At 35.3% G+C, this 13,813-nt stretch overlaps 1 protein-coding gene and 2 pseudogenes across 4 annotated transcripts in view; 2 read left to right on the forward strand and 1 right to left on the reverse strand.

Annotated features, from left to right (window-relative positions):
- Ccar1 (cell division cycle and apoptosis regulator 1) overlaps positions 1–13,813 on the forward strand; it is a 50,073-nt gene that overhangs the window by 35,772 nt on the left and 488 nt on the right. For all 4 annotated transcript variants that reach the window (XM_047552896.1, XM_047552895.1, XM_047552894.1 and 1 more), the window contains 8 exons: positions 52–243; positions 1,806–2,045; positions 3,883–3,994; positions 10,202–10,284; positions 10,627–10,773; positions 11,870–11,990; positions 12,088–12,273; positions 12,927–13,132. In XM_047552896.1, the coding sequence (XP_047408852.1) occupies positions 52–243; positions 1,806–2,045; positions 3,883–3,994; positions 10,202–10,284; positions 10,627–10,773; positions 11,870–11,990; positions 12,088–12,273; positions 12,927–13,132 (1,287 nt within the window). The remainder of the gene's footprint in view (positions 1–51; positions 244–1,805; positions 2,046–3,882; positions 3,995–10,201; positions 10,285–10,626; positions 10,774–11,869; positions 11,991–12,087; positions 12,274–12,926; positions 13,133–13,813) is intronic.
- On the forward strand, positions 2,540–3,212 carry LOC124984833 (thioredoxin reductase-like selenoprotein T; annotated as a pseudogene).
- Positions 8,256–9,169, reverse strand: LOC124984791 (ethylmalonyl-CoA decarboxylase-like; annotated as a pseudogene).

Genomic DNA, 13,813 nt, shown 5'->3' on the forward strand with positions numbered 1-13,813 from the left:
TACATATTGTGCATGAAAGTTTAAAATATGAGTTAAATTTTCAAAATCTAGGAAGAAGAAAGAAAACGTCAAGAGGAAATGGAACGCCAGCGTCGGGAAAGAAGATACATTTTGCCTGATGAACCAGCCATCATTGTACATCCAAATTGGGCTGCAAAAAGTGGCAAGTTTGATTGTAGCATCATGTCTCTTAGTGTACTTTTGGACTACAGATTAGAAGATAATAAAGAACATTCATTTGAGGTAATATTTTGTGTTTGAATTAGGATCCACATAAGGTCCACACATTGTGACTGGTTAATCTGTCTCTTAAATCTGTTTTTTGTCACAACTGCAGATTGGGAAAATCAGCAGTTCTATAAAGTTTTATAATTTTTTGATTTCAGTCTTGTGGTATGGTTATATCTGCTGTGGTATGCTTAAGTCCTCTGTATTTCCTGTAAATTAATAGTTGGATCTGAATTCTTAAGTTGTGATCTTTTAAAAGAATTTTGAACTTTTTGAAGAATCTGTTGAAATCACTGAATATTAACTTTAAAAATATTTAGATAGAGCCTGGCACAGCGGTACACACCTGTAATCCCAGTGACTCAGGAGGCTGTGGCAAGAGGATCATAAGTTCAATGCCTGCCTGGGCAACTTAGCCAGACCCTGTTTCAGAAAGATAAAAAGGAGAGGGGATGTTGCTCATGACAAAGCAGTGCTGGGTTCATTCTCCAGTGCTATAAATAAATAAATAAGTAAAAGTGAGAGAAATAAATTTACATAGAAATTTTAGTATATAACTTTAAGTTGATGAATATGTGGTAGCCATTATCCATGGATCCCTGCATCATAATAATGGATATTCCCTATTCAGGGTTTTGAATTGTTTTCATTGCCTGAATTGTTCTTCTCCTAGATATCTTTATGACTCATTTCTTCACTGTCTTCTGGTCACTTTTCCAGTGTCAGAAAGAGACCTTGTCTAACTATTCTTTCTCATGATACTCCCTCTTTTTTTTTGTGGAGTGGGCAGTGCTGTGGATTGAACCCAGGACCTTGTGTGTGTTAGGCAAGAACTCAACCAACTGAGCTATATTCCCAACTCTTTTTTTTTTTTTTTTAAATACATGCTAGGCAAATGTTTTACTTCTGAACTGCATAACCAATCCCTTTATGTGCTTGTTTTTCTTATAATTTGATATTAATTGGGGTATTTCTTACTTTTATACACTAGGTTTGTTACCTTTGTGACAAAAAAAAAAAAAAATTTTTTTTTTCTTTTTCTGCTATATTCCCAACCCATGGTACATAGTAGTCATTTGATTAAAAACTTATTGACCAGGGCTGAGGGTTGTAGATCAGTAGTAGAGCACTTGCCTAACATGTATGAGGTACTGAGTTTGATCCTTAGCACTACATAAAAGTAAATTAGTAGAGGTTTTGTGTTAATCTACAACTAAAAAACATTTTAAAAAAATGAAACTTATCAACCAACCATTGGAAATATAAATTTAAAGAAAGGTTATTGAATAAATAAAATATCATGATGATTAATGATTTCATTAGGATGGTGTAGAATTCTTTCCTTCTTTTAGATTTTCTATAGTGGGATTATTATTCATAGTATTTGACTAAAACTATACTAACCCTATTATTTTATATCTTTGAAACATTCTTTTTAGCCTTTTGAGTCTTTGACATCAATTATTTTAACTACATTTTAAGTATACATAATAGATTCAGCAAATTTTTATTCAATAAATTACTGCTAGATATAATATTTCTGTTGAATTTGTGTTAATGTTGGTATCGTTTTATAGGTTTCATTGTTTGCAGAACTTTTCAATGAAATGCTTCAGAGAGATTTTGGTGTCAGAATATACAAATCACTACTATCTCTTCCTGAGAAAGAGGACAAAAAAGAAAAGGATAAGAAGAGCAAAAAAGATGAGAGAAAAGATAAAAAAGAAGAACGAGATGATGAAAATGATGAGCCAAAACCCAAACGGAGAAAATCTGGAGATGATAAAGATAAAAAAGAAGATAGAGATGAAAGGAAGGTCTGTATTTATTTCCATCATTCCCTCTTTTAGATTGTAACAAATATGTTATTTCCATGAGAATATTAAAACATAAAACCAAACTTAAAGACTTTAGAAAATTTGTCTTTGAATTAAGCCTGCATAAAATAAACATTTATAGCTAGGTTCCTGATATTGATATTTTATTTCTTTTTTTAGTAGTTTATTCTTTTTTGTACTGGAGATTGAACTCGGGTGCTTTAACACTGAGCTACATCCCCAACATTTTTCTTTTTTTATTTTGAGACAGGATTTCCCCAAATTATTGAGGATCTCACTAAGTTGATAAGGCTGGTCTCCAACTTGAGATTCTCCTGCCTCAGCCTCCTGAGTTGCTGGGGCTACAGGCATGGACCACTACACCCAGCTGTAGTTATTCTTAAGAAATTTATAGTTTTTGGCTGCCACTGGCTAGTCTCTGGGCCAGCCGCAGTCTCCATCTGATGGTGGCTGGATCGGCTGTCTTGTTTAAGATGAGGCTTCTGCTATTTCTCTTGTTGTCCATGTCAGCGGTGGCACAGAGAGACGCCTTGGCCAACTTGGGCGGCATGCCCAGCGAGAGGTTAAAGATGTAGTACACCAGGGTACCACTGCTCAAGTTTCAGATTTGTGTTTCCTGAGGTTACAGGTGGGTGTTTGAGGAGTGCATGTAGGTTATTAGTTAGTGGTACTCAGACATCTGAATCAAAGGAGAGAATTACCTCCCTCAACCATTTCTTTTTTTTTTTTTTTGCGGTACTGGGGATTGAACTCAGGGCCTTGCAAGCACTCTACCAGCTGAGCTATCTCCCCAGCTTCTCCCTCAACCAATTTGTAGACACACAGCATCTTTCCTGTCAGTCTTCAAACTATTGTTAATAGGCTTAATAATTTTTGGCAAGGATCCTTTTACTTTCTTTGGAATGCAAGCTCCTAGCATCTGGTAGTGGGCCAAGAGAATAAGGTCTATGCATGCATGATGGTTTTCATCTTGAGCAACATGAATGAGAACCATTGTATGTCAGTGGGCATTTAAGATAACTTTAAATGACATACCTGTATGGTTTAAGCTGGAATATGGTCATCTTCAATCCATGCAACAACTTGTTCAAATTTTTGACAATGAAATAAAGTGCAGTGCATATGGATTCAGTTCCACATCATTGATCATGGCCCCACCTTAAAAAGAGCAAACTCTTTTTTTAAATTAAGGGATCTTTGCAAGAGCAGTGTGACTGACACTACGAAGGCCTGTACTGAAGATAGCAAGCTGTTAGTACAGACCAGATGCTGTTTTGGCAGGCTTGTTGTACCTCTTCGAAAACCTCAATGCAAGATAGTTTTTCAGTGCTGGCACATTCTGGCATTCTGCACATTCGTGGAGTGCAGTAATACTGCAAAGCTTTCCCCAACCCAGATTCACCCAGTTAATAGTGTGTCTTTTTTTAAATGTAGACGTTATTACTTGTAACTTTTTTCTTAGTCATATTTCAAAAGTAGAAAATTGAGTTACAATTTGATTTTTTTTCAAGGTGTCTGTTAAATCTTGTCTATTTTTTTAATGAGGTTTTTTTTTTTTTTTTTTTTTAATATATAGTTTAAAGTCAATCTTTTGGGGAATACAGAAGTTCCCAAATATTTATGAGTTTGTCAGTCATCTCTAATTTGGTCGTGTCCAATTTATATAGTTTTCAGGATACTGCAGGATTAAATCCAGGGCTTTGGACACATGGTAGGCAAATGCTCGACCACCAAGCTACTTCCCCAGCCCTTCAAATAAATAAATTTAATGGATTTAATATTTTCTTACTTAATTTTAAGACATTTTAAATTACAGAAAGAAGATAAAAGAAAAGATGATTCTAAAGATGATGATGAAACTGAAGAAGATAATAATCAAGATGAATATGACCCAATGGAAGCAGAAGAAGCTGAGGATGAAGAAGATGGTATGATTCAAATTTACTTATTAGTGATTAGATTTGAAAAGAAGTTTGCTGACTTTATCAATAATAAAATAATTTTAATATTTTTTATTATATGTAATAGTTAAAATATTGTCTAATGAAAATACATTTATATTAAGTAATTGTTTACTAATTATTAGATGAGAAGGTTACATTTTGGTGATTTTGTTAGTTTTTTGTTTTTTGTTTTCTTTTGGGTACTGGGGATTAAACTCAGGGGCATTCGACCCCTGACTAAATCCCCAGCCCTATTCTGTATTTTATTTAGGACAAGGTCTCACTGAGTTGCTTAGTTCCATGCTTTTGCTGAGGTTGACTTTGAACTCGAGATCCTCCTGCCTCAGCCTCACAAGCTGCTGGGATTACAGGTGTGCTCCACCGACCCTGACATTTTTTTTTTTTTTTTAAATACTACCGGTGATTGAACCCAAGGCCTACACATGCGCCACTGGTGCTGTAACCATTGAAGTGCATCCCCAGCCCTTTTATAAAATTGTACTTGGAGAAAGGGTCTTTAATTTTCACAGGCTTTCACAGGCTGTCCTTGTCCTCCTGCCTCAGCCTCCCAAGTAACTGGGATATAGGTATGCACATTCATGCCCAGCCAGAATATATTCTTTAGAAAAATAATTTAGGCTTTTTGGGTTTTTTAAAATATGAAGACTATCATAAATGCAACAAGAACATATAGTTGCAGTTTAAAGGCTAGTAATAATAATCACTCATAATACATATTAACCTATGTCTTAAAAGCAAAAGCAAGTAGGGTTGACATTACAAATACTTCTTAATAAATATGCTGACCAGTAATTGATGTTGGCCATCTGTGTTATGTATTATCAATTATCTCTTGATAATACCTTAACCTGTATCTCTCCATGTTGATTTGTGACTTGAAAATTTAGTCTTTTTCTCAGATCAGAAAACTAAAAACCCTTTTTGTTTTGTTTTTTGTGGTGCTGGGGAATGAACCCAGGGCCTTGTGCATGAGAGGCAAGCACGCTACCAACTGAACTGTATCCCTAGCTCCTTGTTTTGTTTTGTTTTACAGTACCTGTGATGATGATGATGATAATGATGATTTAAGGTAATTTTGGTTGGCAGCTTTTCTTTTTTTCCAGTACTGCAGATTTAACCCAGAGGCACTTTACTACTGGGTTACATCCCCAGTCCTTTTATTTTATTTTTTATTTTTTTATTTTGAGACAGTCTCACTTAAGTTGCTGAGGACCTTGCTGAGTTGCTGAGGCCTGCCTTGAAATTACGATCCTCTAGCTCTACCTCCCAAATTGCTGGGATTTTGGGCTTATGCCACCATGGCCAGCTACATCTATATTTTCTTCTCATGTCATTTTATTTTTCTTCTCATTGATGAAAATATTCACATTTAAAATGTTGAGAGAATTGTGCAGTGAACACCCATATGTCTTTCAACTAGGACTCAATAATTGTTAATATATGTCTTATTTGTTTTGTCTGTTTTTCCAATCTTTTTGAAAGTATGAATTCTTAACTTGCTTAAGAAAGAACATGCTCTTAGCTGGGAATTGTGGAGCTTACCTGTAATTTCAGTGACTTGGGAGACTGAGACTGGAAGATCACAAGTTTGAAGTCAGCATCAACTACTTAGTGAGTCACTAAAACTTAGTGAGACCTTGTCACAAAAAAACAAAAAGAGTTGGAGATGTAGCTCAGTGGTAATGTTCCCCTGGGTTCAATTTCCAGTACCAAGGAAAAAAAAGCAAAGAAAGGGCATACTTTAAAATAACTATAATTCCACAATCATACCTTTATTATGCAGTAATGTTATAAAACATTTAATACCTATTTTTTATTTTCTCTAATAACTCAATAGCAATGACACACTATGCATATACTAATATCACTTCATTTCTCTTCTTTCCTTGCATGGCTCAGTGCAGACTTAGCCCTATTACAGCCATGTTTTCTTTCTCCAGCCTCCCCATATTGTTTTATCACTCCTTTAATTAAATTACTGAACTGTGATTTCAGTTTTTTTCTGTGTCAGGATGTCCTACCTGTCAGCCTTACTTGACATTTCAGTTCTTCTTTAACTCACATAGTGGTGGTTTCATCTGGTTTTTTTTTGTTTTCCTTGTGCCAATGGGGATTGAACCCAGGACCTTGTGCATGCAAGGCAAGCACTGTACCAACTGAGCTATATCTCCAGCCCTGTTCTTCTGTCTTTAAATAATTATCTGTAGACTGATAATTCTCATTCATATCTCAAGTCAGACATTTTTTGCCAGTTTGCCATATTCAGGTGTCTGCTTGACATTTCCACTTAGTTATTTGACATTTCAAAATCAACATGTCTAAAACTGAACTCCAGCTGTCTGCGTTCCCCAAAAAGAAAACAAACAAATATCTTCTACCCTCATCCTTCTCCACCTCATTTGATTGCAGATCCTTCTAGTTTTTCAACTAAAACCCAGGAATCATCCTTGATTCTTTTCTCTTTGTCATATCCTACTTTCAGCCTGTCAGGAAGACATATTGGCTCTACCTTGTTTTCAGGACATGCCGGAGTCAGACCATTTCTTACTAGCTTCACTGGTCTTTGCTAATCCAAGCCACATTGTATAACATTATTAGCCTCCTAACTAGTTTTCCTGCTTCTCCCTTTCTTCAGTAAACTGTCTCTTCAACATAGTTGCCAGAATGAACTTTTTTGGGATGCAAGATTGAACTCAGGGGTTCTCTATTCTCACTGAGTATATTCCTACCCCTTTTTATTTTGAGACAGGATCTCACTAAATTAACTAGGCTAAGTTGCTGAGACTGGCTTTGATCTTGTGATCCTCCTGTCTCAACTTCGTGAATTGCTGTCACTTGAGGCATGCATCACCAGTATGCCTAGCACTAAAGTTAAAATCATAACTTTCTTTTGTTTAAACTCTTCTAGTGGCTCTCTGTTATTTTACAGATTTTTTTCAAAAACCCATTGGTTAGATGTATAATTACACCGTTTTTTGTTTTTTATTTTGAGAAAGGCTCTCGCTTTTATTTTGAGAAAGGCTCTCGCTAAGTTGCTTAGGGCCTTGCTAACTTGCTGAGGCTGTCCTGGAATTCATGATCCTCCTGCCTCAGTCTCCCAAGCCTCTGAGATTTCAGGTGTACACCACTGTGTCCAGCTACTCATGAGCTTGTTTTTCATTTTATTACTTCTGAATAGATGCTTTCCTAGTAAATTCACATTCTAAGATACTGTGTGTTAGGGATTCAGCAAATGAATTTTAGTAGTCTTAATTCAATCTATAATGATAAAGACTTCAATATCAACTCTGTAATAAACTGATGATGGTGACTGTCTTGAAAATAGTGACTGAAGAATTGTGTTGTGTGGCCAAGGGGATGGGTAAGACAAGGAAGTTTTTACTTTTTACTAGCTACATTTTGAATCTTTTTTGAATTTTATACAAGGTTAATTGTACTATAAATATCTGTATATTAGTAAAGATAGTATTATAATGTATAAAATAAAATTAGTGTCATGGCTTACATAAATCACTCAAGTATTCACTACAATATTTAAGTTTTATTAAGACTTTAAACCAGGCACAGTGGTACACTCCTGTAATCCCAGTGTCTCAGGCTGATGCAGGAGGATCAGTAGTTCAAAGCCAGCCTATGCAACTTAGCAAGGTTGTAAGCAATTTAGTCAGACCCTATCTCTAAATAAAATATAGAAAAGTGCTGGGGATGTGGCTCAGTGGTTAAGCGCACCTGGGTTCAATCCCCAGTACCCCTCTGCCACCAAAAAACAAAAGGTTTTGTGTGTGTTACTGGAGATGAAACCTAGGGTCTTGCATATAGTAGGTAAGTGCTCTGCCAGTGAGCTACATCCATGGCCCCACGGTACAGATTTTGAGTCTTACCTTCCACAGTTTTGGATTTGCCTTAACTGTGCTAGTGTTTTGGTTTTCCTTTCTTTTAATGAATAAATTAAGAAACTATCTTTTTTTTTTTTTGGTACCAAGGATTGAAACCAGGGGTGCTTAACCATTGAGCCACATCACCAGTCCTTCTTAAATTTTTTTTATTTTTAGACAGAGTTTCACTAAGTTGCTTAGGACCTTGCTAAGTTGTTGAGACTGGCCTTGATTTTGTAATCGTTTTGCCTCAGCCTCCCTTGCCACTTTGATTATATGTATGCACCATCTCACCAAGCTCCAAGTCAATTTTTATCATACCAATTTTTATCATAAAATACATGTTAATTTCAACAAATATAAATTTTAACAGTTAGATCATCTTTTTGTTTTTTAAAATATTTACTAAATTTTCCTTTCCTAGCAATAGCCTCTAAATTTGCAGGTCCACCCCATACTGTTCCTAAAAGATGTCTTCCATTCTGTAATTTCTCCTCTAAACACAGCTCTCTGCCTGAACAGATTCTTTCAAAGCTGTAATGCCCTCTGGTGGCTTGTTGACAAATTGCATTTGGCACCCCTGTACTTGAAGAGATTTGTTTCATCTGAAGACTACAAGACTTCTACCATTCCTATGTTTAAAACTTTTTGTGAATTCAATTTGAGGGCCCTACTTAATGCTTTGAGAGCCTGTCTACTGCCGATGATTTTGACCAGCTGATTTCAAGCTGGCCCCACCCTGCCTTGGAATTAAGCCCTTCTCCTTGGGGACAAATCTGATCTTTCTCTCTGGAGTCATTAACCTGAAATTGCATGCTGTAGAAAATTCTGCACCCAGTACTCAGCCTTCAACTAGTACAGTACTTATTAAAGGAAGTCTCATAAATCTCATTAAGGTGTTTTGCATGAACATAGGTAAGGCCACTCCATCCTCTGGAGCTCCTAGTGCTTTCACAGCATTCAGATCAGATCCTAAAGAGAAGGCCTTTTCCTTTCCATCCAGTTTTTCAACTAGTCACTCTTTGCAAATATAATAGCATCATAAACCTGAGAAGACATTAATTTAATTGGGATTGTTCAGAGTAACAATACCAGCGCCATTGTCTTCCTTGTGCAGATCAACAGATCCACCAGGAAACCACTGAAGTGTCATTTTCACTTCTTCCTGCAACTCATAAAACATATTATAAAATGATGTTCTGACTCAATGTAGTAGTTTTATCCTTGCAGACAAAGATGATGTCTTCAAAAGACTTACTGCCATTTCTAAGTTAGCACAAGGCTTTGAAGTTTTTCAGAAATTCAATAAGTGCTTTTTTTTGAAATTAGGCCTTCTTGTGTTTTAAAAATGCTGAATGCACTATTTCTCCACTTTCCCCGAAAAGTTTTTTAGCACCCTCCTGCTCCTCCGCATAAGCCTCTGCTTTCCCCATGCCCAGGAGGGGGCATTGGGTCTGAGCTGTCACCTAGCTGGGAAGCCTGGAGGCTCTCTGTTTGAGATTCACTGGGAAAGGTGCTAGTATCCATTCCACAACCACTCTTCCTGGTGACACTTAAAAGTTATGACCAGCTCCTACAAAGTGCCCTGGAAACCTCTGGGGTGACTTCCCCTTCTGCTTTCCTAGATCATCTTAATTCAAAAACATTTCAATTTCTCATGTACTTTTTTCTTTCAATTTTTAGAAAATACACTTGTTTGTTCAAGTTTGTGTTATATTTTTCAATTTTATACAGTTAATTTTATCTTTTGAAATATGTCCTTCAGATATTTATAAAATTAATACCATTTAATTGATTAATAAAGTCTGTATGGGCTTGGTAGGGTAACTTGGTGGCAGAATGCTTGCCTGGCATGTGCAAGGCCCTGGGTTAGATCCTTAGCACTGCAAAATGAAATAATGAAGTCAATTTTTTCCTCCAGTTTTTCTCCCACTCCCAGTAGTGGGGATTGAATCCAGGGGTCTGTACCAGTAAACTACATCCTCAGCCCTTTTTTCTGTTCTGAGATAGGGTCTCACTAAGTTGTCCATGCTGTCCTCAACCTTGCGATCCTCCTTCCTCAGTTTTTTGAATCACTGGGATTATAGGCATGTACCACTGTGCCCAGTCACCCTCTATATATTCTTCCTCTTATTTTTTGTAATTGTTTCTTATCACATCTACATATTAACATATTTGTTTACTATTTTATCATCTGAAAATTTGTTCTGTAGTAGAGGAAATAGTTTTAGCTTCTACAATAATTAAAAATATCTATGGTAATGAGTTTTTGCTGCTCTTATATTTGTTTTTATAGATCGTGATGAGGAAGAAATGAACAAACGGGATGATAAAAGAGATATCAATAGATACTGCAAGGAGAGGCCTTCTAAAGATAAGGTATTTATTGAATATTGTATTCTTTATAATCTGATTATTTATATCTTACATAATTAAATTTTATTTTAAAATACAACATAGTCATGAAGTTTTTTTAGTATTTATATGCCTGTGTACTACCACTAAGCAAAACGCAATTGATGGGTTTTTGCTATTTGGCACAGTCAGTAACCCTTTTGTCTGATTTCTTTCTCCCATAGTCATATACCAAATGGACTTATTTTACTAGTATGAAGCAATGATCTTTTAAGATTATTGCTATTACACTGACATATAGTCTATTTCTCATTTTTCAATGGTAAAAAAAAAGTCTACATACTTCTATTTCTGCATTTTCTTTAGGAAAAGGAAAAAACTCAGATGATCACAATTAACAGGGATCTGTTAATGGCCTTTGTTTATTTTGATCAAAGCCATTGTGGTTACCTTCTTGAAAAGGATTTGGAAGAAATACTCTATACTCTTGGATTACATCTTTCTCGAGCTCAGGTAATCTATCCTGTGAATTTAAAATAAAAGCCATTTTTATTAACTTTTTTTTTTTTTTTTTTTTTTCCCCTATACTGGGGATAGAACCCAGGGCCTCCGCAAGTGGTCTAGCACTGAAATCACCACTCCTGTAACTTTCCAAGATTTTTTTTGTTTTTGTTTTTGTTTTGGTACTAGGGTTTGAATCCAGGAGTGCTTAACCACTAATCCATATCCCCAGCCCCTGGCTCTTTTTAGTTTTGCTTTTGAGACAGGGTCTCACTAAGTTGTTTTGGGCCTCGCTAAGTTGCTGAGGTTGGCCTCAAAACTTTGATTCTCCTGCCTCAGCCTCCTCAGTCACTGGGATTATAGGCATACACCACCATGCCTGGCGAAGAAGTTACCTTTTCAAAAGAAAAGATAAATAGAGTAAGTTTATGTATTCAATTCCACAGGCAAGTGCTCATCTTTTTTTTTTTTTTTTCTTTGTTGACTTTTTTATTTGAAAAATAATAATACAAATTAATTGTAAAACAGTCACACAGCACTGAAATTTATAAAGTAAAAAGATTAAAAGCCCCTCTTACCTCTTCTACTCCTCAGGGCTGACATATAACCTTCTAGATCATTTTGTAATCAACTAAGTTCCATTTTTATAAACAAAATGTGAAACTATTTCTTACATATTGATAGAGCCTTTTTTAAAATTTCCAACATATCCTGGACAATTCATACCATGAAAATAGAGATCTCATTCTCATAATTGCATAGTATTCCATTATATTGATGTATAATTTACTTAACTACCCCTTACTCTGCTTTTGGTTATCATATTTTGGAATTATAAACTGTGCTGTAATAAACATCCTTTTACTTTTTTTAATATATATGTTAGTATTTCTATCAGTGTTGCAATTTTTAACAATTAAAATTTTTTTTCAAATGTAAGTTGATCTTAGATGCTTAAAAGTAAACAGCTATAATTGAGTAGGAATAAATAACCTGAGAAAGCAGTTTCCATGGATGTTCTTCATTTCTGAAAATTAGAACACAGTTTTTCAAGGAAAATCAAAAAACACTTTCATCTTATTACTGTGTTTACTTGCTTGTGTTATAGGTAAAGAAGCTTCTTAATAAAGTAGTTCTCCGTGAATCTTGCTTTTATCGGAAACTAACAGACACCTCAAAAGACGAAGAAAACCATGAAGAGTCTGAATCATTGCAGGAAGATATGTTAGGTTTGAGTATATTGAGATCTTGCTTTTTTATTAATATGTCATTCATTAGTTAAAAAAGAAGAAAAAACTTATTAAAACATTGTGTCTTTTATTATAGGAAATAGGTTGTTACTGCCAACACCAACAGTAAAACAGGAATCAAAGGATGTGGAAGAAAACGTAGGGCTCATTGTGTACAATGGTGCAATGGTGGATGTAGGAAGCCTCTTGCAAAAATTGGAAAAGAGTGAAAAAGTAAGAGCTGAAGTAGAACAGAAGCTGCAGTTACTAGAAGAAAAAACAGGTGAGGGACAATATGGATATGTTAGTACTTTTGAAACCCTTGAGGGGCGGGGCTATGTACACATGTACGTAAACATACCTCACATTTTACTCTAGACAGTGTGTAACTCTACTTTTGTCTATTTCCGTTGGAGATTATAAAATTGCTTAGTTTTATAAAAATTTGTTTTTCAGCTGGGTGTGGCAGGGCACACCTGTAATTCCAGCAACTAGGGAGGCTGCTATAGAAGGATCACAAATTTGAGGCCAACCTAGACAGCTTAATGAGACCCTGTCTCACATTAAAATTTAAAAGGACTGATGAGGTATTTTGGTGGATTTTAGTTGTTCATGTGCATTCTCAGGTTCACTTGATATTGTTGCATCCCTTCAGACCTCTGCTAGTTCCACTTAATTTTTACCAGTTTCTATTTTCACGAGTTTGTACAGTCATCTAAAAATTGAACCTGGGTTTAGAAATAATACTACTTAAAATTTAATTTCAATAAAAACAGTATCGCATTGTACTTTATATAACTAATGAAGTTGTCATTTATGGGCCTTTTAAAGAATTGCATCTACTTTTTATTTTCATAGTGTAAATATTTTTAACCTCAAGCTATACTGGGAATTATAGGGGTTGAAATGGTTTGTTTTGGATTTTTTTTTCAATAGATGAAGATGAAAAAACTATATTAAATTTGGAGAATTCCAACAAAAGCCTCTCTGGTGAACTCAGAGAAGTTAAAAAGGACCTTAGTCAATTACAGGAAAACTTAAAAGTTTCAGAAAACATGAATTTGCAGTTTGAAAACCAACTGAATAAGACAATCAGAAACTTGTCTACAGTAATGGATGAAATCCACACTGTTCTCAGAAAGGTTTGAAATTTTATGCTTTCAGCATTTTTGGAATTTATTTAAATTTTAAAAATTATTTTGTGGGGGCTAAGGGAAGAATGGAGAACCTTTGGATTGTGTAGAGGGAAATGATGGGAGGGGAGGGAGCAGTGGGGGGCAGAAGATGGTTGAATGAGACATTACCCTATGTACATGTATGATTACATGAGTTGTGTGACTGTGTAATGTACAACCAGAGAAATGCAAAGTTTTTCTCCATTTGTTTATAATGAATCAAAATGCACTCTGCTGTCTTGTATATCTATATAGAACAAACAAACAACAAAAAACCCCCAACTATTTCTGACATTTTTTATGTACTTTAATGTTATTTTACTCTTCATAAAAGTTTTTCCTGGAAGCAAGTGGTAGCATTCCATCCTTCTTGAGACTAGTCAAAAGTAATTCCCAAAAGATTATATTTTCTAAAACTTAATGAGGAATGTCAGTATGTTTTATGGGTACAGATTGCCTGAAGCAGGCGTTGAACTGGAGATGTGGCTCAGTGGTAGAGTATATGCTTAGCATTGTGTGAAGCCCTGGGATTATTCCCCAGCACCACACAATTTATTTGTATTTCTTCTGAACCCAAAGAGTAGTTTTTAACTAAGATACAAAATCATTTGTTTCTTTTAAACCACTTATTGTGGGGCAGAATTTAGG

The sequence above is a fragment of the Sciurus carolinensis genome, chromosome 5, assembly GCF_902686445.1.
Source record: "Sciurus carolinensis chromosome 5, mSciCar1.2, whole genome shotgun sequence".
Lineage (NCBI taxonomy): Eukaryota > Metazoa > Chordata > Mammalia > Rodentia > Sciuridae > Sciurus > Sciurus carolinensis.